The 22827-nt window shown below is 47.7% G+C and overlaps 1 protein-coding gene across 6 annotated transcripts in view; it reads left to right on the forward strand.

Annotated features, from left to right (window-relative positions):
* RIPOR1 (RHO family interacting cell polarization regulator 1) overlaps positions 1-22827 on the forward strand; it is a 713696-nt gene that overhangs the window by 384671 nt on the left and 306198 nt on the right. For 5 of the 6 annotated variants that reach the window (XM_069604490.1, XM_069604491.1, XM_069604493.1 and 2 more), the window contains 2 exons: positions 11726-11881; positions 16437-16515. In XM_069604490.1, coding sequence (XP_069460591.1) covers positions 11726-11881; positions 16437-16515 — 235 coding nt within the window. The remainder of the gene's footprint in view (positions 1-11725; positions 11882-16436; positions 16516-22827) is intronic. The other variant, XM_069604487.1, reaches the window with a different exon arrangement.

Below are 22827 nucleotides of genomic sequence, written 5' to 3' on the forward strand. Positions count from 1 at the left end.
AGTCATTTACTAGACAGTAGAGGTTACCATTCGGTAACACTAACCCAGGGTTACGGTCGCCCGGAACTGGGCAGGAGGGTTGTGTGCAGAGAAGAGACAGAGGGACGGCCCTCGGCCCCACAACCAAAACAAAAACCCTTCGACTGTCTCAAAGACTCAGATGTGTTAATGTGCTGTGTGTGACATCAACCATCAGGCTATATGCTCCACTTGTTTAATATTGCCAAACAATTGTCATAGGTCCCTGAACAGGAGCATAAACATTTTCCCATAAAATGCATTTCTCATCCATCACTAAATCAAGTATTTAATGGGAGTGGAGACTTGGCTCACCAGGCTTCAGCCACAGTCAATTCATCTAGCTTCCATTGGTACACTAAATAAGCAATGTTGGGCATTCTTAAATGAACAACCTTGGTCGTTGCTCATTTCACTCACTGTTGTTAACCAGTTCGGATTGTATACGGGCAGCTCATGGATTATGCTGTTTCTGGTTACTACGCAGTTGAATATGAAAACATTACCCACAAAGATGATTCCTTGAGGGCACTGATGAGCGAATAGCTTATATATGCATACCCCTTACTGCACTGCAGGCAGTCTACCGAGTTCACCCCCCCCCCTCCATTAATGTAGCCTATTTGGTTGTAATACAGATCGGTAAACGCACCGGGGGACTGGGGATGGCTACCAAGCCCTGTACGTAATCCCACAACGTTTTCAAACAACCGTAGTACAGGTAAAATCGATACAGGTATAATCGACTAATGATGATTTAACAAATCTTTTCATACATTCTAATATGAACCTCCATCCAAACTGAGTCCTCAGCGAGATGGTAATCCCTACATTTCGGTGGTGAGCCGCCTCTCTAGGGTGAGGGGACAGAGGGAGACGAACCTTATTGCTCAGAACGGTTAATTAAAAAGGCACAAGAACACTTTGCGCTGTGTCCAATGCACTACGTTCCAACAAGGACGTTAATTCCTTGTATTATCCTCCTTTCTTGAACTTCAACAGTAATTGAAAAATACCATCAACTATAAAGGAGTGCATTTGTCTTGTGCACATATTGTCAGCCTCTCTCTGTCCCCTCACCTTAGATAGGCGGCTGACCACCGAAATCTAGGGATTACCATATATTGTCATGCAGATCAAACATAGTTTTATACACCTGTAATCTGAAATGTGAGGGCTTCAATGTAGTTCTCAGTAATAAGCATCTGAAGATATTGCCCATTTATTTGATCGGCTGGCAATGGCATCTTCTAACGTGCTACTAAATACATAATATACATGTTACCAGAGAGCTGCTCCAGAGTGGAGTCCATATTTAGCAATTCCAGCAGCCAGGCAGTTTCTAAAGTGGTTGCTCAATGGCTTGCCGCTGGAGGGCTTTGTCAGGCAGGAGTGAGGCCCTCCTTTATTCTGCAAGGGCATCTGCTAGTAGCTCTTCCACGCCATTCACAAATGGCAGCGGTTTCAGTGCCATGCTCCAGGCTGGGTGCTTGGCTTCTGTGTAGCTATCCCGAGTGTATCCGCATGACCATCATGGTTTGTTGGATGAATTTGTTGCCCCTCGGAAAGACCAGGTCAGTAGGAAATGGACCATCTCGCGATGGACGGTCCTGCGCATAAACACCTGCAATAAGCTGGCGAAAGAGGAGTTTCTTGAAGACATCCGAGTCCATTTGGCCTGGAGTGGGGCAGCTATTACCATCTTGCAGACCGGTGTTTCATGTTCTGGCCGGCCTTCATGCTAATCTCTGCACAGCTTACCAAGCCTCAATGCCTGGACTACCCAGCAGCGCAGGCCCGTGTCGCATGTTACAGTAGTGCCCCCTCTAGGACCAGTGCTTGTAATGTGATACCCATGTCCAGGATGATGGGACCTTTCTGCTAATCGTTCAAAATGTGAGGAATCTGTGAAAGGTGTCCGTTTCCCTATCGGAAGAAAAATTGACCTTTTGTAACTTTATTTTTGATGGGTGTGGGCTTCCTTCCCCAGATTTCTTCTTTATTATTTTTATGGTATTTATTGAGCGCAGATGTAGCCTTGAGAAGCAACGGAGCACTGTACAGCGCTACACAACAGTACAGATACACAACGGAGTGCTTTACAGGGGTATACAACAGAACAGATACACAACGGAGTGCTTTACAGAGGTATACAACAGTACAGATGCACAACGGGGCGTCTTGCAGAAGTAACAGAACAGCTATACAGCGGGGCGATAGGATACAGTGGGGCACAGAGGAGGGTCGTGATGGACTACGTGTTGAGGAGGAGGATTTGTTGTTTTTTGTTGAAGAGGATTTCTTCCACTTTTAACTCCTCCCTCACTGACCACACCCTGACCCACTTCACCAATTCCGCCCCCGTCCCCCTGCTTCACCCCATCTATAACCAGAAGGAAGTTGAAACCTTACTACGCCTGCTGCCCTCATTGCGTTCTTCCCCTCCATGATCCTAAAACGCCCCATTGCTTCCCGAAGCTAGGTCCGCGCTCAATAAATAACCTAATAATAGCCATTGAAGTGCTCGCTCCCCTCCAATCACAGACTTTTCCCGCCCGCTCCTTCAACCGCTCCGGCCCACACTCTCCACTGCATATGACTCGCCAGCAAGTCATCGGCTGAGGAGGCGCATGCGTCTGGTGCACAGGTCACGCCGCCTACAAAGATTCACTTCCTACTCGCAGTACTGCTCCTGCTGCTGAAGGGATCTGCTGTCCTTCCTCATCCCACCGGTCGCACCCGCAAAGCCTGTCCATTCCACGGCATGCTTTCGCCCCCAAAAAGAATGCACCACGCCCTCCTCTCTTTCAGCCTTCTGCTTCTCTTCTAAAATCACTGAAACATGCAACTACTTTTCCTCCCTTCTATCTCTCCCACAGACTCCCTCATTCCGCTCCCCTCCCGTCTACCCACCCTTTCCTCATTGTCTTGTCTCCCAACGACACTCTTACCCACCCTGCGCTCTACCAACCCATACTACACTCCCACTGACCCCTCTGCACCCTAAACTATCAAGGAGCCAGCGCCTCTCCCCTCTTTTCACCTTTTCACCCTCTTCAACCTCTCTCTCAACTAGCTTTTTCTAATCTGCTAAAAGATGGCAAGTCTTACCCATAATTTAAAATAAAGCACTGCCAATCCCAAAATGTCCTCATTCTACAGACCTGTCTCTCTCCTACCACATCGCTAAAAACTGCATGGCCAACTCTCTCAGGGTTCACAGACTCCTCGACGCCCTCCAAAATGGACTGCAGCACAAGCATTCCACGCAGACGGTACCAATGTTCATTGCTATGCCTTCGACTCTGGCCCATCCCGCCCTCTGCCACACTCTTTCCACCTGTTGCCTGTACACCCTCATAGCTTGCAGACTGCGCATTGAGCTCTAGGCCCCCTCTGCCCCCAAAACCGCTCCATACAGGCTTCATCCAAGCATTCGTCCTAGCCAGTGCTCCAGATGAGATTTGGAAGTGGGAGTATTTTACTCACTATTTTTTAAAAACATGAGTCCCGTTTCCCATGGGAGTATAGTATTTTTTTAACATGTAAAAATAGAAATATTTTTGTGCAAAATACTTCTTTGCACCAAATTCATGCACATTAATATACATTTGACCTCTTACATAATTTAGTTGTTTCTTCCTGTGGTAATGCGTGAACTGCTGGTCCAAACACATCCATGGATCTGTTTGTGTGAAAGCAGGGGCACAAGTACTTATGTGTCCATTTGCCATTTTTTATTGATAGTAGTTGTACTCCCTGTTTTTATTTTTTGAAGTATTTGCCTATTTTTAGGGAGTAAAACTGGCCGATACACCCCTTATCTGTAGGGCTGGTCCTAGCTCCCCACCCAGTCTATTCACCGTATACACCTGCTCCCTGGCCTTACCTATTTCTTCCTTTGGCCAAGTTATTTGGCTTGAGATGCATGACTGGCAATGGGTTTTCCTCGCTGGCCGACACACCCCTTATCTGTAGGGCTGGTCCTAGCTCCCAACCCCGTCTCTTCAACGTCTACGCCTGCTCCCTGGCCTTACCTATTTCTTCCTTTGGCCAAGTTATTTGGCTTGAGATGCATGACTGGCAATGGGTTTTCCTTGCTTGGAAGGCGGCCTACTTAGAGCCATAGTTTCATGAGAAACGCTGCCTCATCTTGCAGCAGGTTTGATTTTCGTTCCACTGCTTGGTCACAACGGTTCAGTAACCATAGATCGTCGGTTAACCATTGGGTGTCATGGGTTTAGATGGTTCAACCGTTCATTTACTAAGAGGGCCCTCCTTTACCAGTGCAAGGATCTGTTGTCCATGCTCAATTGCTGTTAACGCTTGCAGAAGGGTGTCGGCTTCCATCTTGTTTAGGTTCCTAGCCAATGTAGAGGAATACCCTTGGTTGTGTGCTTTGACATTCTTGTTTGGTCTGATGGTTATCTGGAATATAATGGCATGGAACGACCACAGTTGACGAAATACGATGGCGCGTGGGGAAACTGAAAATTGATGGATAGAATGTTCGGGCCAAGCCTGATTCGCACAGGGTCTTTCCTCTTTTAGGTTGGCATGGCAGGTTGAAAAACGATATCCTGGAGGGCTGCCCAGAGCTGTTGCCATTGGTTGATATCCCTTTATAACCTTCCAAACATCAAAATGTAGTGTTGCATTTATCGTATACGCCCAAGCGTGCATCCCAAGTCTGCTGTGCATAGAGTACCACGCTGCACTTCACTGATGATGCCCAATCAGGCCTGGGGTTACCCATGCAAACGGATAGCGCCATCGCATTTTGGGCTGAACCGCCCTTTCCCTTTTTGGGTCGGTCCGAGACAGATTTCCTTGTGGTCCTTTCCTTTCTGCAATGGAATGGCAGGCTAGAGATGATGGTCCGAGCATTTGCTAGGAGCAATTGCCAGAGGCTAAGATGCATTCAGAATCCCGCTTTGCAGAATAATAGGTTTATCCTGTGTTCTATAACGTGTGCAGAGTTTTGACCCTTGGGAGAAGCCCTATACATCCCAGTAATGATCTCTTAAACGTTTGCTATCAAAAAATGAGTCTGCCCTGACATTCAAGACTCTCCCATGTGTTGAGATGGTGATCAGCATTTGGGGGAGGTGGGCCATCAGCGAGGGGCTTGGTAGACTAGTAGAGAAGTGACTAAGGCTGGTCGACTGGTGACATGTTTAACAAGCAGGTGTCTCCTTGCAAGAGATGGGGGGGGGGGGGGGGGATGAGGTCTGCCTTTCCCTTCCACCATGACTCCCATTTGTCAGTAGGAGGATTTCATTGGGATTCAGTAGGTCCTGGAATGCGAGTTATCCCGAATCGGCCCAGGTGTCTGTAAAGGCAGAACGTGGGAAGACGTCATCGTTAATGACGATGATGATGTCCATGGGGCGGACTTTCCATAGAGCAGATGGACTTGTCTAGTAGGGCTTCGAGAAGGCGCTAGGATATCGAAGCGATGAGCTGATGCATACGTGGGTTTTGTGGAATACACACATGAGCCTCTGTGACGGTGAGAAGATTACAGAGGGCGATGGTTTCTGATGAGTGGTGAGGCCAACTCTATTGTGCATTACTCTGTGGTTTGGGATTCTCTGTTCCTCTGCAGTTGGGTGCTTCTCGTGCAGTCTGTGACTTTATTTGGTCATTTGGTGTTTACGCCCTATGGAGGAGTCGATGGGTGTGCTCTTACGTGCCGTGCTACTCGCTGTGATGTCACTGTGCTTGCTCGGCCTTTACTCTTTGGTTTGGGTATTTGCCCATTCTATATGTACTGTATTTCCCTGTGTATATCTTCATCGGTGCTGCTATGTTTTGTACACGTTCATGGGGTGACTCTGTACAGCTGAGTTCTTGTTTTACTCTCATCTTGTTGTGCTTTGTGTGTACTTTGCATGCTCGTTGGTTTATGCTTGGGCTGTGTGTTGCTCTGTACACTGAACAAAGATAACCGTACGGCAAGGTCCATACTGGGTTCTATGTGATAATTCCACATTTTGAAGAACACATACAAAAAAGACTGATTTATTTCGGCCGATTTGTGTGGTCTTCAAAAGGCCGAATTATCACATTCTACTGCCCCCCCCCCAGCTAAACCCACCCAAGAAGGTGATCCCACCTAACCCCACACTCCCCCAGGCCCCCTCCCACGCTGTTTCCTTCCTTAGAATTCAGGGGAGTTCCCTCCCTCAACGCCTCCGTTCCCCGCCCATAGCATTCACCCTCACCACGTACACACCCAGAGACATGCAAACAGTCTCATTTGCCCTCTCCCTGCCCCCTCCCTCCCCAGATGCAATGCAAGAGGGGAGCACAGATGTAGTGGTACACCCAACCCAAAACGATTTTTATAAATTGAGGGACAGATGCAAAGCAAGAGCCTCTGTCTCTCAATTTATAAATATCGTTTTGGGTTGAGTGTACCTCTACATCTGTGCACCCCTCTTGTCAAGAGGTGTGCACAGATGTACAAATACACCCAACCCAAAACTATTTTTAGAAATTGAGGCACGCACTTGCTTTGCATCTGTGCCTCAATTTCTAAAAATCGTTTTGGGTTGAGTGTACCTCTACATCTGTGCACCCCTTTTACCAAGAGGGGTGCACAGACGTACAAATACATCCAACCTAAAACGTTTTTTAGAAATTGAGGGACAGATGCAAAGCAAGAGCCTCTTGCTTTGCATGTGTCCCTCAATTCTGAACATTGTTTTTTTCCCCCGGCTTTTACCCGGGCCGCCAGAGAGACACAGTATGGGTAGAACAAATGGCCATCCATACTGCGTCTCTTCTCTGCGGCCCGGTGGGGGCGGGGGGACTCAGCCCCGACTTCATTCTGCCGGCGGGTGCACGGGCCCCGGAGCTCCCGCGTACTCGGCTCCCCTGCTGTGCATGTTAATTCTTTTCTTCTCTGCGTGTTCTTGTGGTGTGATGTGATGTGCTGGTTGGCTTTGTTTATGCTGGTAGTTCCTCTGTTCCGGTTGTGCTTGTGCATGCTCATTGCTGTTTGTACTCTTTGTGAACTTTTCTGTTACTCTGTTAATACTCCTGCAGTTACTCTGTGCATTGTGTTTCTTCAGTTTACACACGGCACCTATTTCGCTACTGTGAATGCTGTGCTTCGTGTACCATAATAGTTGACTATTCTATTGCCCCCCCGCAGATTTTGAAAGTTGTAAAAACCTTGGAAGTTGGTACCAACTACCCTTTATTGGCATAAGTGGCAAATGCAATTCTGAGCCACTTATGTTCGGGAATAGAGGGGAGTCCCCACAAAAGTCAGTAGGGCGGACCAGGGGGTATAGCTTTGCTCTAAGAGCCAAACATAGCTGAGTCAGTAAAAAACCCATACCCGACATCCTCACTCCCCACACACACCCTGTACCACAGAACCAGTTCTTGGCAGCAGTGGTACAGTGAGATAAGAATGATTGGCCCAGGATCACACACTTTATTTAAGAGATGGTGTGGTATGAGCCCATTCTGCACTTTATACATGTGTTGGGCCTTAACCACTGGCTAATACAAATGTGCTTTGTTGCATAGAGGACTTGTATTATTATTATTATTGTGTTGTGGTTTACAAAAAAAGTTCACATTTTACAACCTCTAGACACATGAAAGAAAAACAAAAAATGTATATAGCATTGCACAACCATACATAAAGTAAAGTACATGAATAACTAATACATTTAAAATGTCATATTGCAGATTACTTAAAATTAAACATAAAACCTAAATTCAACGCTCAAGAGTCAATGCTCACAGAAAACCTCAAGAAATGGATAGAGGACAAGTACTAATGGGTTTTTTTTGCCCCATATAAGGCGTGACCTAAAACATATCCCCCAAAAAATCGGAGCCTTCGAGGCGGTTTCCTTAAAGTGGTGCTTCCTAATGTTGCTGAAGTGGGGGCAGGCGGTAACGGGGTTTCCAAGGACCTTTACAGAAACGATGGTCTTTATAGAGAGGACTTTGAAAGTTCACAATCCACATTATACACCAACCTGACAAATATGTAGTTTGTATTTCGTGCAAAGAGTAGGATTGTAGATGTATTTTCACCACCGCGGATGGAGAATTATTATAATAGTTCTTTTATAATTGCAAGTACAAGCAATGTCGGTCTAAAAAAAAAATCAATGTTTGGTTTTACAAATATACTTTCAAGATTGATGCACGCATCAACAAATACAACTTCACTTGCTTGTAGTCATGGCAACTTTTCATTGTGCATGATGTAAAGAAAAGGTGAGATGCCGCAAAAAAGCAACGCCTTTTTTGTTCCTGTGAAACCAGTAGGTGGCGTGGCAATAAACCTAGATTATTTAAAAAGGAGGACATTTATTTTGTGGCTTGTTTTCATCGTCAAATGGGCCGTTCGAGTTCATACCAGCTAAAGTCCTCCCTTGGGCACCGATTGACATCCTGCTCAGCGCTCTCCTAGCGGGCACATACGGGGCTTCTCCCTATTGAAATGCGCTGCTGGTAACGGAGATGGCTGAAAGGGGTCTGCACTGCCCCCTGCCAGCAAGGCTCCCGTAGGCTTCAGCCCTGATCTCCCCGACTCCTCCCAGCGTGAAGGTTGCACGCTGGCTCCCTTGGAGCGAGACTGTGCTGGGGGTGGGATGTTGCTCGACCCCATCCAGGCAAGATTTATTTTTTCTGTTCATTTTACAAACAGGCAGGGAGGAGCCGGCACGATCTCTTTAGGGAAAATACTTTTTCTTTATAGGGTTTGCCAAACGCCCCCGCCCCTAGGACTATAAAATAGCTATAACTTGGCTGCACAATGTTTGCAAAACGCAGAGTTAAAACCTCCGAGTCTTAAGCGCATTCACGTCGCCTGTACGGGGGTGCCGCTGCAGTGGCTGCATTGAGAACGGGGTGGCGTTGCGCGCTCTCTGGCCTGACCCGCTATTCCCGCACCGACATCTCTGCCGTGCCGGAGGTCTGCTCTGCTTCTGCCTTCACCACACGTCTGTGGGACACGCGTGCCAGAGCAACGTGCAGGCAGGAGGGGAGTATCCAAGTGGGGGTGGGGTCGACCCACGAAAAACGTCCTCCCACCTTCCCCCCAAAAGGCAGTGCGCGCGATTTCATACAGCCCCATTCACGCCCCAGCACTCCATTTTTCTTTGGTAACATTAGTGGCAGGTTGCGTTTTAACTCGTATAAGAAAACAATAAGACTGCAGAATCCTTACAGATGCAGGAAACTCATCTAGTAAGAGCTCTGTCCATGATCGGTGGGGCAAAATGCATGCAAATCTCTTAATTTGCATGTGGCTTGCACCAACAAAAGTACATCAAGGAGCATCATCGGTCTTTGATACTTGGTGGCACCAAGGAAGTGACTTTAGAATAAGATGCCATAAGTAAGCCCAGTGGTAAATAACTGTGTGGTACATAATACCTAACATTGCACTATTACTATACATGGAGCAATGATATAGTCAGTAGGCTTTTTTTTTTAAAAGCATGATATATTAACATAAGCTATGAAGTATACCACGCACAGAGCTGCAGACAGTGATTTGCCCAGGATCACACACTTTGGTTAAATGGACAAAATGGGATGTGGACAATTTAAGCAACTGAAAACATCTTCCCGGGTTTAGTTGATATTAAGGTTTTGCTTTGCGTTTCATGTGCTTAAATAATACTTTATATCAATGCCTGGGAAGCAAAGCACATTACATAAAAAAACTAGCCTTCAATAATACACTATATACATCATCATAGAAATATGTTGAGCATTAAGAGTATGCGTTTAGTTTTATTCTCCCCATCCTGCATGCAAAGTCCCAAAAGCATCCTGCAGATTAAGATGAGCCTAACAAACCCCCCTTGGGTTTTAAAGCCATAGTAATGATTGCATAATGCATGCAGCATTATGCACACTTCTCACCCTCATTCACATGTCTTAAGGGACAACAGTCCCCGCTAATAATCCCCCCTTCAATCTCTAATGACCCCCATTCTAATGCTCTGTACCAGGACAGTGAGGGCGCTGAGCAGGGTATGGTGCTCAGCACCCTCAATGTCCTGCCCGCAGGACACCTTGGTACTGAACTGGAGAGGTGTCCCACTGCCAATTGTCCCGGCCTGGCTGTAAAAGAGCCCCCACCCCTCGGTACACCACTGAGTGTAGGCCTCTTCCCCCCTGTTTTTTCAGCTTATTCTGTGTGGCATGCAAGGTCATTTTTTAAAGTTTTTGTTTAGTAAGCATTGGCAAACCCGGTGCGTTTGGCATGTGTGCATTGCGTTGCCAGGTACTGACCTCACATGCGGAGGTTCTCACACTATTTAGCAGCTATTTTTACTAGGTCCTTTGTGGAGTGCGTGCCGTGCCCAACAATGATCAATGGAGCGCTGTTCCACATAGAAACACTTATGCACAAAGAGCACAATGGGCTGCCTAATACAATAAAAGCCAATATTCATTAAAATGCCACTCGCCCATCCTTAAATGAACACAACTAGCAGCAAAGCCACAAACCGAAGAAACAGAGTCAGTAAGAATTCAATCTAACGTTCACTCAGAGAATTTACAGGTTTTTAAATGTTTCCTAAACATAATCGCGGACTAGTGCAATAGGGAGACTGTTCCAGAAAGTGGGGCCTGAGCAAAGAAGGCCTGCCTTTGAGTCTGAGTTTGTCCGTCTCTGGGCCATCGTGTGAATGGGTAGTAGTCATATCTCTGGGGAAGGTCCCCTGCCTTTGAGTCTGAGTTTGGCTGTCTCTGGGCCATCGTGTGAGTCCTGTCTCTGGGGAAGGTCGCCTGCCTTTGAGTCTGAGTTTGGCCGTCTCTGGGCCATCGTGTGAGTGGGTAGTAGTCATATCTCTGGGGAAGGTCCCCTGCCTTTGAGTCTGAGTTTGGCTGTCTCTGGGCCATCGTGTGAGTCCTGTCTCTGGGGAAGGTCGCCTGCCTTTGAGTCTGAGTTTGGCCGTCTCTGGGCCATCGTGTGAGTGGGTAGTAGTCATGTCTCTGGGGAAGGTCCCCTGCCTTTGAGTCTGAGTTTGGCTGTCTCTGGGCCATCGTGTGAGTGGGTAGTAGTCCTGTCTCTGGGGAAGGTCGCCTGCCTTTGAGTCTGAGTTTGGCCGTCTGGGCCATCGTGTGAGTGGGTAGTAGTCATGTCTCTGGGGAAGGTCCCCTGCCTTTGAGTCTGAGTTTGGCTGTCTCTGGGCCATCGTGTGAGTGGGTAGGGGTCATGTCTCAGGGGCTGCCATCAGATGCTCCCTCCATGTGCAATCGATTATCATCATTTGTCTAATTACTCACCACTTTCCAGCGGTTGCCATCTTGTGCCAATATGCTACCATCATTCTCCAGGTACTGCCAAGGTATGGCCAAGGTAAGTTGCCAAGGTATGGCCAAGGTAAGTTCATCATTTGGCAAATCACGAATCCAGGGTGCCATTATATTGTAAGGTACTTGTTTCATGCCATTATATACGCAATGTACGCACGCCATATGCCTGTTTTTGCCATAAGATGCCTGTCTACAGAGCCCATATGTCAGGTATCGCAATCACTTGCCTCTGCCAACTCTTGTCATCAAATCGCAAGACGCTAACATAATGTGCTCCTGTACAGTACTTGCACCGTATGGCGGGTATTGGCATTATTAACCAGGGATGGTCATCCTCCGCCACCTCGCATGCTCTTTGTGCTAAATGTCATGTGTCGCTGACTTGTGTCTCCAGCAGGCAACTGCCCGTGTTCAGCACCCCCACCGTGTCACGGAAGACTGGCTCCAGGGTCAGTAGGATGTTCTCCATGTCGCACAAGTCCCCCCCACCCAAGGTGCCGCAGCCCGACCGACTGGATGAGGTGTACGAAGCACTCAAGAGGGGCTTGGGGTAAGAAGCTCCTGTGTGTACAACTGGCAGCGCGTAAGGGGCTCATCCCCCTCTCACCTCCCAAGCTCTTTGCAATGCCCTTGCCGCTCACTTTATCTCTAAAGCCCAGGACATCTTGTCCACCCTCTCCTCCGCTCCCCCTCCTCTCCCCACTGTCTCTGCTTGCTGTCCCTCCTCTAGCTACCCCCACCCTCTTTCTCCTCCTTCCCTTTTTTTTCCCCGATGAGGTTGCTAGACAAGTCCGATCTATGAAAGCCTCATCAAAACGAGTCCATCCCTGCTCCTCTAAAACCATTAAGGACCACAGTGATACCCTTTCCGATTTCTGCAACCTCTCCTTTGCCTCTGGATCTTTCCCCTCCCCCTGAAGCACTCCATTGTGCATCCTCTGCTCAAGAAACCCACAGCCGATCCTTCTTGTCCGGCTAACTATCGCCCAATTTCCATTACTCCCTTTTTTGGGTAAACTGGAAAAGCTGGCCATCTCTCAGCTAAACCTTCATTCCAATGCTGTTGGCTCTCTCCATGACCACCAATCAGGCTTCAGAGCTGCCAGAAGCACGGAAACTGCTCTCCTGAACATCCGTGAAGATCTGCTCTCCAACCCTGACTCTAACATTCCCTCTGTCCTCATCCTACTTGATCTCTCCTCTGACTTTGACACGGTCAACCACACCACCCTGCTCAACCGTCTCCGTGACAACCTGGGTATCACTAATCAGGCTCTGGCCTGGCTGACCCCTTTCCTTTCTGATCGACCCTCCCAGGTACAACTTGGGTCCTTCCTTTCATCAATCTCCCTCTCTACCTGTGGTGTTCCCCAGGGGTCTAACCTTTTGCCCTGGCTTTTCAACCAATACCTGGCAGCTCTCACCTACTGCATTTCCATTTTCTGCTCAAACTTCCGGTGCTATGCTGATGACACTCGACTCATTTTCAGGCTGCCCTCGGCCACCTCCTCTCCCTCATTTCTGATTGCCTAATTGCCATTCAAAATTGGGGTACTGCCAACGATCTTTGTCTAAATGCCAACACGACTGAGATCCTCTTCATCGGTACACCTTCACAATCCTTTCCCCTTACTCTCCGGCCGACCTCCCTTGGCCCTCCTCCTACCCCCACTTGCGAGGCCAAGAACCTAGGGGTCATCTTTGACTCCACACTTTCCTTCTCCGCACACATCTCTGACGTCTCTAAAAAGTCAAACTTCTTACTCCACCTCCTCAGAGGCACTCTGCCTTTCCTCTCCTTCCCCCAGAAGCTCACTGTCTCTCAAGCTCTGGTTCTCTCCAGGTTGGACTACCGTAACGGCCTCTTTCTAAATCTACCTGCCTCCACTCTCCGCCCTCTACAACTAATCCAGAACAGGACTGTGAGACCTGTCCTTGGCCTCAAGCCCTGGGATCGTATCTCTCCAGCTCTGAAATCACTTCATTGGCTCCAAGTGGATGCAAGGATTACATTTAAAACCCTCTGCATTGTCCATACAGCTTTCTGGGGCCTGGGTCCAAAATACCTTCAACTATCCCTCCACAAATACCTCCCCTCTCAAGTCCTTCGCTTCTCTACCTCTAACTCCTTCAGGATCAGTCGTTTTTCTAAGAAACAAGCTGGGGGCAGATCTGTCTTCGGCTGGGGCCTCCCTTTGGAAGAGCCTACCAGCCACCTTGAAACTTGAGGAGAACCATCTCTGGTTCCGGGAGCACCTCAAGACCTTCCTCTTCGCTTCCGCCTTTGCCCCTCTTCTCCCCTGCTGACCTGTTTTTCACTCTTGGCACTGTGCGCCTGGACACCCTCTGTCCTTCAGGCCCAGTTACCTGCCTACCCTGCCTCCCTCCTGCACTGCCTCCGGGCCTCCCATTGCACTGGGTTCTGTATCTGTACCCATACAGTCCCCACTCTTCCTCTGCACTTATCAAATATATCCTATCTGACTAATCTTGCACTTGCCATTTGCTGGCTCCACTACCACTTTTTCATTGCCTCTATTTATTCATTTATTTAACTTATTCTTTTCTCTCCTCTGTTCTGCACTTTCCACTTCTCCCACTTCCACGCACTTTCCCCCTTTTCCCTTCTCCATGCACTTGCGTGTTCTTAATGTCACTGGGCCTAGTAAGATTGTTGGTTCTCCCTTGTTCCCCTCCCTTTGCTTGGTCGCGCTCTGAAACACTTGTATACGAGCACAATATAAATAAAATATGTCATGTCATATACAAAAGCAAGGTTGCATGGAACCTAATGGAAAAAAGCTGTTTTTTACTCGGGCGTTCATGGGTGGTTGGTTTCTCTAGATGTGATCTTCTGCGGTAGGTTAGTCACTCAGAGTAAGGCCTTCCTGGGAGTTTAGTTGCTCAACAAGTGACTGGTCGGTTTGACTATGCTCAGCATCAGTGTGACAAAGGTGAATTTTCCCCTGGCCTCTAAGGCAGGGCCTGAAACCGGTCCCAGTGGTTAAGTGCATGGTAGCGACAGCAGGTAGGGCAATGTGAAAATGAAGGCCAGGTCCCAGGCAGAGACGGCCTTGGTGGGGGTGGGCCGGGCGACCGCCCAGGGCGCCACCTCCCCCAAGGCGCCATATGCCCCCACCACGCCAGGTCGGGCTAGTCTTTTAAGGGTTCCCCCGAGCTAGCGTAGTGGCAGAAGGAGCGGCAGGCGCCTCATTGTCATTGAATGCCCTTAATGCCGACCCTGGTCCCAAGATTGTTTGGCACCATTTCCGGCCCTTTCCCCTTTCGTAGTCTGTGCTTTCCTAGGAACTTTATAAGTAATACGCAGGCAAACTATCAAAAAGAGAAAATGATGTGCAGAGAAGATGCTGCGAGAGGCTAGAAAGGCAGGCAGAGATTAGTCGATCAGAGGGTCACAAATGCACGTCACTGCCATTAGTCCCCATGCCCCTCCCACTCGCATTCAGTAGTCGCTGCCTGCCACGTGTTCACATGCGCACTTGTTATCTCTTCCTGGTAGAGAACTCTGCTTGCGCCTGTAGCCGTGAAGTTGTAATTTCCGGTTAAGCGTTGACAAGTCGCAAGCATTCCCATGACGTATTCAAGGATGCCAGCCCTTCCCCAAACCCTGTCATGACTGGGCTGTGGGCAACCACACTGCAGATGCCTGTGCTGAGTAGTTGCCAGTACTTGGTGAAGGATGGCTCCTCAGATTAAGGTCACCGAAGGGGAGTGGCTTCGCAGACTAGAACCACTGTGAGCGGAGGAGGGTTCATCATGGGGGCTGTGGGGGTGGTTAAGTTCCTCTTTTTTGGCACATCAGTCTGGTGACTCTTAGCAGGTTTTGGGAAAGAAGCACAGATGGTGTAGTCCTTTTTTACTTTAAAGGCTTCAAAACACTACTCCACTGTCAGTCTTGACTGATCATGGCACACTCCACTTTTGCTTTGGAGATACCAACCCTTTCCTAGTTAAATCATAGTGCAGTCCTTTTTTAATTGTAGTCGTATAGATCTCGCAGTAAATGGAGGAAAGAGAGGGCTGAGGGCCAGTTATGGGAATAACTAAAAACGGGAAAAATGGAGGAGGGGTTAAGAAAACTAAAGGAGGAGGTGAGAGATACATCTGGAGAGAAAGTAAAAAATAAGTATTCTTTCCACTTTGTGCTCTCAATAACCTACAGTCCACTTTGTCCTAAAGACTGATCTCTTTCAAGCCTTGATGTGACAAATAATTGAACTGACTTCTGCCTTCCACAGGCGCCCAGGGTGCACCTGTCGTGATGAGAGCTGGTTACATGTTTTTAAGGGTGCTTAACTATTGTCGCAAATGTGGTGGTAGTTGGGATCGCTGCGCTGTTAATCTCTCGCAAAGTTTATTTTGGGGTCTTATCTTGATTTTAAATATGGAGCTGCCTAGAGCATTAACCCAAGACAAATCACCTGTGTAGACGTGTAAAGTATTAGAGGAAAAATTAAATAAACATGGGGACATTCAATCATGTTTTAATCTTTGGCCATCATGCTGAATTCAGAAAAACCCCTGAAGTGAGTGTCCATAGCGTTAATCTTACTCGGATCCCAGGAATTTAGGGATGCTTATTGCATGAATTGTGAACACGATGCATTCTATTTTGAAAAAAGTGCCCCTGAAGAAGCAAATTATTTTGGCCTAATCCCCTAGAGTAGTGTGAAACACATGGTGGCCTACTTTTTTTTCACTAGGCAAGGGAAACCAGGGGTAGAATCCATACTCGGCCTAGAGTTGTAACACACATTCTAAGATTATATGTAACAGTATATGGTTTTGAATAGGATTCCTTTTATGGACATACCTTTAGAAGTCTGGTTCTGAATTCAGTGTGACGAGAATAGATTAAAGCAAAAGCACACAGAGAATGTTTCTCTTTTTCTTCCAACCATCGTCTCACTTTGTCAAACTTCATGTTGTGTACATGGCCTTGAAGGCCTTAATGGCAGAGCACCATGCCATCTGTCTGGCAAGCCATGATGATTGCAGGAAGCTTCTCATGCTACTCTCTAAGAAAGACTAGGTTGAAATATGTCCGCCTTTGTCTAAAAGCATTTCCCTTTGTTTTTCTACAGGGCCTACTTGGAGGTCCACCAGCTCGAGCTAGACAAACTTTCCACCCAGATCCGCGAATCCAAAAGGAATTCCAGACTGGTAAGTTTGGTTGGTTCTGTAACGGAACTCGATGCTCTTTGCCATAACACTTGATCAGCGTTGGTCCTTTGTATCATAAGCTTTATGATGAGGAATCCATTGGGAACGTCTACACCCCAGTTGTTCGAATAAAGAGCTACCTGCGACTTAATGAATTCAAGTGTTAGTATAAGAAGTCTCATACCAAGGGCTGAGATAAGAAGCCCATTGTAACTCATCAACTCCTGGTTTATGACAGATGACCCTATGACCTTCACACACCAATTGTTAGGATGGGCTGCACACTAGGGCCTCAGGAACACAAGTGCTGGAAGTACTTGAATGATGAGATTGCATTGCATTTCATATCCTAACACCTGGTTGCGTGATGTTTCATGTTGCTGATTATCCAACCAATTGCGTTTTTAGAATCCTGCGATGCTTCTAGAGCCAATTGTATCTCCAAGATAATCCTTCTCCTAACGCATTAGGTGTCGAACGTACACAGTGCAAAACGCCTGGTGGTCAGAGATCCTAGGTTTGACTTACTGATCTGACCCAGAGGGTCCAGAGTGCTGCTTAGATGTGAATTATTGAGGGCCCCCTGTGCTCCTTGGCCTACCAGTTGGGATGCAAATGACCAGATGGTGTTTCATATCCTAAGTGCTGGGATAAGGGACATGTTGAACCACGGCACTCTGTTATGGTGAGATGCAGTAGTTTTCATAAGGCTCCTTGCTGAATGCTTGCCAGGGTTTCTGATGTTCCATGGAGTTGAACATCTGGGGTCAGAGTTTGTAGCATTTGCTTATACACGGGGTGTGGGTGGTAGTGGGAGGTGCTTTGCTTCTATTGATTTTGGGAGCCAGGCTTTCAATGTGGTTGGTATGTATAGTCTCCTATTCTCCAAACTGATAGGATCACCTTGCTGCAGAACAGTGTTACTTGAACATTCCTTCTCCATCTAGCAAGTGTAAGGGTGCAGAAGGAGGAGACCACAGGTGGCATGGTTGTTGGCATAAACCTTTTTATGCCAGAAATACAGAGAAAACCTAACACTCCTTTCTCTGAGGGGTTTCCCAACCTCCACTAAAATATGTAAATCAAGAATCCACGTCCTGTGTCAAAAACACTTAAACTAAACTAAAGATGTAGTGGGTCTTCTTGGTCCAGAAGAATGGCTCCCTTCTTCTGGACAACGGATCACAGTTCCAATTGGTAGGTGGGATCTTTACCTGAGGGAATGACTCCCCTCCCCACGTCTCAATCCCTTTCCAAGGCACTAAATAAAGTTGCGGGTTGTAATGCTAAAAAGTAGTAAAGTTCTCCATTCAAACTCAAAAGGTAAAGTTCCGGTTCAAATATCAACATTCCTTATTGCCCGTTGTTTCTTCACTACTGGATTCCTGGAGAATGCCTCCCTTCTCCAGGTATCTTGCTCTGTGTTTGCACAATGCCAGGGGGATGACTTCCTTCCCCATGCCTTTTCTCAGGCTTACTTCACAGTTCACAACACCAGGGGGAATGACTCCCTTCCCCTGGCCTTTCTCAGGCTTCCTTCACAGGACCAGGGGGCAATACAAGTTCACTTACTGCTATTTGACCTTTATATTTGTGAACCCCCTAAACCTTTTGCTTTTGTTTCAGGCTTCTGTCCTGACTTTGTGTCAGTAGAGCACATCCTTCAGCTGCACTCCAATGGGCTGTCCCCTCATCGTTACAGGGAAACTGACATGTCCTTCAGGTAGTCTGTACTGAAAAACGTTGTTTCTCTTAGTCGTACGAATTAGTTGCCACTTTTGGCAACTGTATTTCAGTGTGCAAAGTACATTACTGTAACGCGCACTGGGGCCCTTACGTTTCTCGGGCCTTATACATCCCTTAAGGATTTTTTGGCAACTGGACAATGTGCCTAGAAGTAGACGGGTGGCAGCAGAAGCTTTTTCATGTGTTTTTGCCTTTCTTTATCGAGCCATATGGTTCATAACTGTGGCTAGTGTCCATCATGGCCGTGCCACAAGGTCTTTTGTCTTCTTTTTTGGCCATTTTGTCGGTTGGCCTTTGTCCTGGTGTTTGTGACCCCCAGGGGGCAGAGGGGGAGGGTTTCCTTATTTGGGCATGCATTCACCTGTGAAAGCCGGCACCTTTTTGTTGGCTAATTTTATTTTATTGTTTTTTTTATAACGCGCTTAACCCCGGAGTTCGGTTTCTAAGTGCGGATCCGGGATTCAAACCTATGTTGCCCTGCGTGGGCTTGCTTCCAAGACCAGGGCATTGCCCGGGTGCTGTCCTCCTGTGCATGTTACATGTGTAGGTACACATGAAGTGGGCTGGGACTGTCTGGTCTCAATCCACACTACTGGTCGCAGGATGTCTGGTGTGCACAAGAGCATGAGAGCCGCAATGATCCCTGATTGGACCACTGCTGGCATGCATGAGTGGGGCAGACCTCATCATTGGCCAGCTGAGTGCAAGCACTCACTGGACTTTGGGATATGAGGAGGGGGGGCCTGAGTGCAGACCTGCACACCACCCATACAAATCGACCTATACACAGAGCCAAGTATCCAGAGAAGTAAAGCAGTTCCAAGGACTGTCCAAAACCGCACAGAGAAGGTTTGGCACCCTGAGACCGTTGTTGTCCCTGTAGAGCTCTGCTTTGCTCTTGATCTCATAAGACCTGCAAAGATGCTTCAACCCATTGGAGTGGTGGGACCAATCACACTCAAAGCCTCCTTGTTGCCCTGCAAACAAACCTTCTCAGAAGTGTCCCTGGGCCCTCCAGTGGACTGACCAGCTTGTACCTATGCACCTGCGTTGGAGCGTTGCTACATCGAGTTTTGCCTCGAGCTGTGGGGAAATCCTAGTTCACACTTGCCAAATTAACCCAGCTGCTTTGGGCCGTGAGAGACGAGCGTGCGTCAGACCACGAGACTTGGGTGCCCCTGCATCACTGTGTGACAGTCATTGCTGGTGACATTCCTGCATTTTTTCAAGTGTCCTGAGACCAGCTTTTCTTTGTCCTGCATTCATGACGAGAGATCCAGCTCCAGTTGTAAATCGAACTCTCATCTGCACCCAAGGCGCTTGTGCACTTTGAAGCTCAACCAAGGGGATTTCGTACTCCAGGCAACCATCTCCAAGCCTGCCAAGTTTGGACCCGGAGTGAGCTAAGGGCGGTGAGTAATCATACCACTTACCGGTGGCACCTAGTTCATCCAACCCGTTTTTACGCACAGAGGATCCCATCTGGTCCTTGCATTGTCTTGGGTGGCTCTTAGTTACTAAAGCCGTCCGAAGGTTGAGGACAGCGTTGTTCTCTGCAGCAGCTCCTCCTCTGACTCTCGGAACCACATTTTCACACTGCAGAATCCTCATGCTAAGTTTTCCTTCCCATTGAATATTGTCCTTTGTTAGCTTTATCACAGAGCGCTTTTACGTACAAACTTGACACTAAGCACAGGGATCCAATCGTCAGGTTTTGGTGGGAAACCGCACTTTACCGCTTTGACCGAAAAGGGATTGTATATATGTTTTCCATAGTGTGTGTTTAAGTAGTGATATTACTGTGTTTGCTATTATTCACTTATCTTTTTTCTGGGCCTAATAAATTGTATATTTTTGATATACTACTGTCTAAGGGTAATTCTTGTCCTACTGTGTGTGCTCATCCAAGACCTCAGATCACCCCCACTACTCCTGAGGCTTGGCCTTGGCTGCCCTGTAAGCTACCTTGAATTGTCCTGCCTAACTTTGCAGAAGTGTTCCCTGTTTCACTAGCTAGGGTGGCCTCCAAAACATCTGTTCAACAGAGCAAAGTTTAGAAATCCCTTCTAACATCTCCCTTCCCCTGGCCTTTTCTCAGGCTTACTTGACAATACCTGGGGTAATGACTCCCTTCCCCTGACTTCTTTCTATGATTTGTAAACTTCTCCCCAACATAGACCTGGCTCACAGTCTTGTGGCTGCGGGTCCTAGAGCCATAGGATGCTTTACTGATAGTACAGCAGACCTGGTTCACTAAACTGCCAGTTACTGCGGCTATGAAGATGACTGAACTTTCCTTCTTGTGGGAGCGGATCCCAGACCTGCATTGCTTCACATATTATTTTCTCAGTCTTTTTCCCAAGCTATTTTCTCAGCTCTGCTTCCCATGGTATCTCCACCCTTCTTATCTGGGCCACTAGCCTTTCTTCTGTCCCCACTGGCCTGTCTGTGTTGGCCCCTACCTCCAGGGAGCGTTGCTGTGGGCTCCAGTTGGTCCTGGAACTCACCTTTAGTCCTGGTATGCCTTCCGCCGACGTTGTTCCAGCCACGGCGGCTCTGCAGCTGCGGGATCCCTCTCTGCTGCTCTAACGTTTGGTCCTTCTTCCTCCGTCAGGTATGTCTGCTGCTTTCCCGTAGGGAAAAGGGTCTTTCCACTTCTGACCCATGAGAGACGCTTCACCTTCTCACCTCGCATCCTGGTCTGCCTGGCTTCTCTCTCGCCGCACTGCAGACTTGCCCACGACTCCTCCAGGGAGGGCTGAACTTCTTCTCCTGTTTGCTCTCTTCTATTCTGAATGTGACTTGACCAATAGGAACTCAGGAACCACTAGACTGTTCACTAGTGGTTCCAGGAGTGCTCTTCATGCTTCCTCATTGCCTCCTCGTCTCAGTACCTGTCCTATAGTCCGCAGAACTAGACTTTTCCTTGTCCCAGTATTTATACTATAATTCTCCCTTGGATTGACTAGGTTGTTCCTTGTCCCGGTACTTATGACTTTGGCTACATAACAGATGTAGATGCTGTTACAAGACAAGGGTGGGGGTAGGTGATAAGGATTGGAGTGGAGTATACTGCATTCTCTTTGCATAGTCATCCCTGCTCCCACGGGGGAGGATCCCTCCCCATTAGATCCTTCCGCTGAGTACCACCCCCACGGCGACTATCGGATAGCGGACTCGCTTCCCTGGCCTCATGGGAGGGGGCTCCTCCTCAGGGAGAAGTGACGACATTGACAGATTCGTCACACAAGATAGAATTTTGGAAAAGGAGACTTGGCAGGCATGCTCTGTTGTACATTTTGCTGCACATGCAGCCATAAGATGTCTGTATTTCAGTCCTTCAGCTTCTCACAGCTGGATGTTCCTTGCGTAGCTTCAGTCAGGGCATATTAATTGTTCATATTGCCAAGCAATTGGCTAATGAGTTCATCTTTTTTTTTTATACAGGCCTCTAACAAAAATGTGTCACCGGGAGGTGACTTTTGATTAGACCCATTGACCCTGCATAAGTAAAAGTTCCCCGCACATGCTCAGAACAACCCTAAACAAATTATCTTCATCGTGTCCCTGATGTTGGTTTTCTGCAGAGACGTGTTGTGAAGCCAGTAATGCAACACTCAGCCATGTCTTTGTTATTCTCCTGCAAAGAAACTCTACATCCAACATCCTGTACAGACCTGCTCTGTCAATATGCAGGTCTTCTACCACAAGGCTTCATCTACTAACCCTGACCTTTAGACAAAGCAATAGGAACAGGACCACACTTATCGTCAGGATCTGCTCTCTGTCCAAAAGCAGGTGCTAATATACATAGCCCCATTGCTGGTCACAGGTTCTGCTCGCCTCTTGCTTGGAGTCTCATGACAGTGTCTGTCCAAATCCTCTAACACTTGCAATCAAGCCCCTGACATTCTTGTTAGGAGTCAACCTATAGGGTCTCATTCATGATGCTGTGAATCAAAGATCACCTACTAGTCTAACACTGGAATAGCCTTCAGGGTGTTTTTTACTCCTATTGCCACAGGTAGCATTATTGCAGTGGTCTCAAACAGGAGTCCCAGCATTGGACTATGAGCCGTCTTCAAGAACAGTTTAAATGTGGTTGGTTTGGGTCTGAGAACCATGATAAGGGACATTTAAAAGTGGCATCTGCACTCCACACAGTATACCAGGGGATCTGAAGAACCCATAAAAGTATTCCTGGCAAAGAAGTCTACCAACCGAAGTTGTAGAGGAAAGTTTACTACTCTACGAAATGCCTGGCAGGGAAGTATACCAGGGAATCTGAGAAGGACATGAAAGAAGTCCGGGTAGGTAGATGCACCAGGCATTTTGTGTTGTACAAAATCTTTTAACACTGTGGCAAGATACCTGGCAGGGGATTATACCAGGAGATCTAAAGAGCTCACAAGAGGATTCCTGGTAAAGGAGGAGACCAGGCAAGACCCCTCTCTGAGCTCCCTCCCACCCCCGAAACATTTGCTAGTTTTAAATCTTTTAGTATAATAGGTAGGGCACAAACCCCCTTTCCTAGCTTTTCTGAGACCAGGACTCTTTCTTTGGAGG

The sequence above is a fragment of the Ambystoma mexicanum genome, chromosome 1p (assembly GCF_040938575.1).
Source record: "Ambystoma mexicanum isolate Mex_15411 chromosome 1p, UKY_AmexF1_1, whole genome shotgun sequence".
NCBI classification, from domain to species: domain Eukaryota; kingdom Metazoa; phylum Chordata; class Amphibia; order Caudata; family Ambystomatidae; genus Ambystoma; species Ambystoma mexicanum.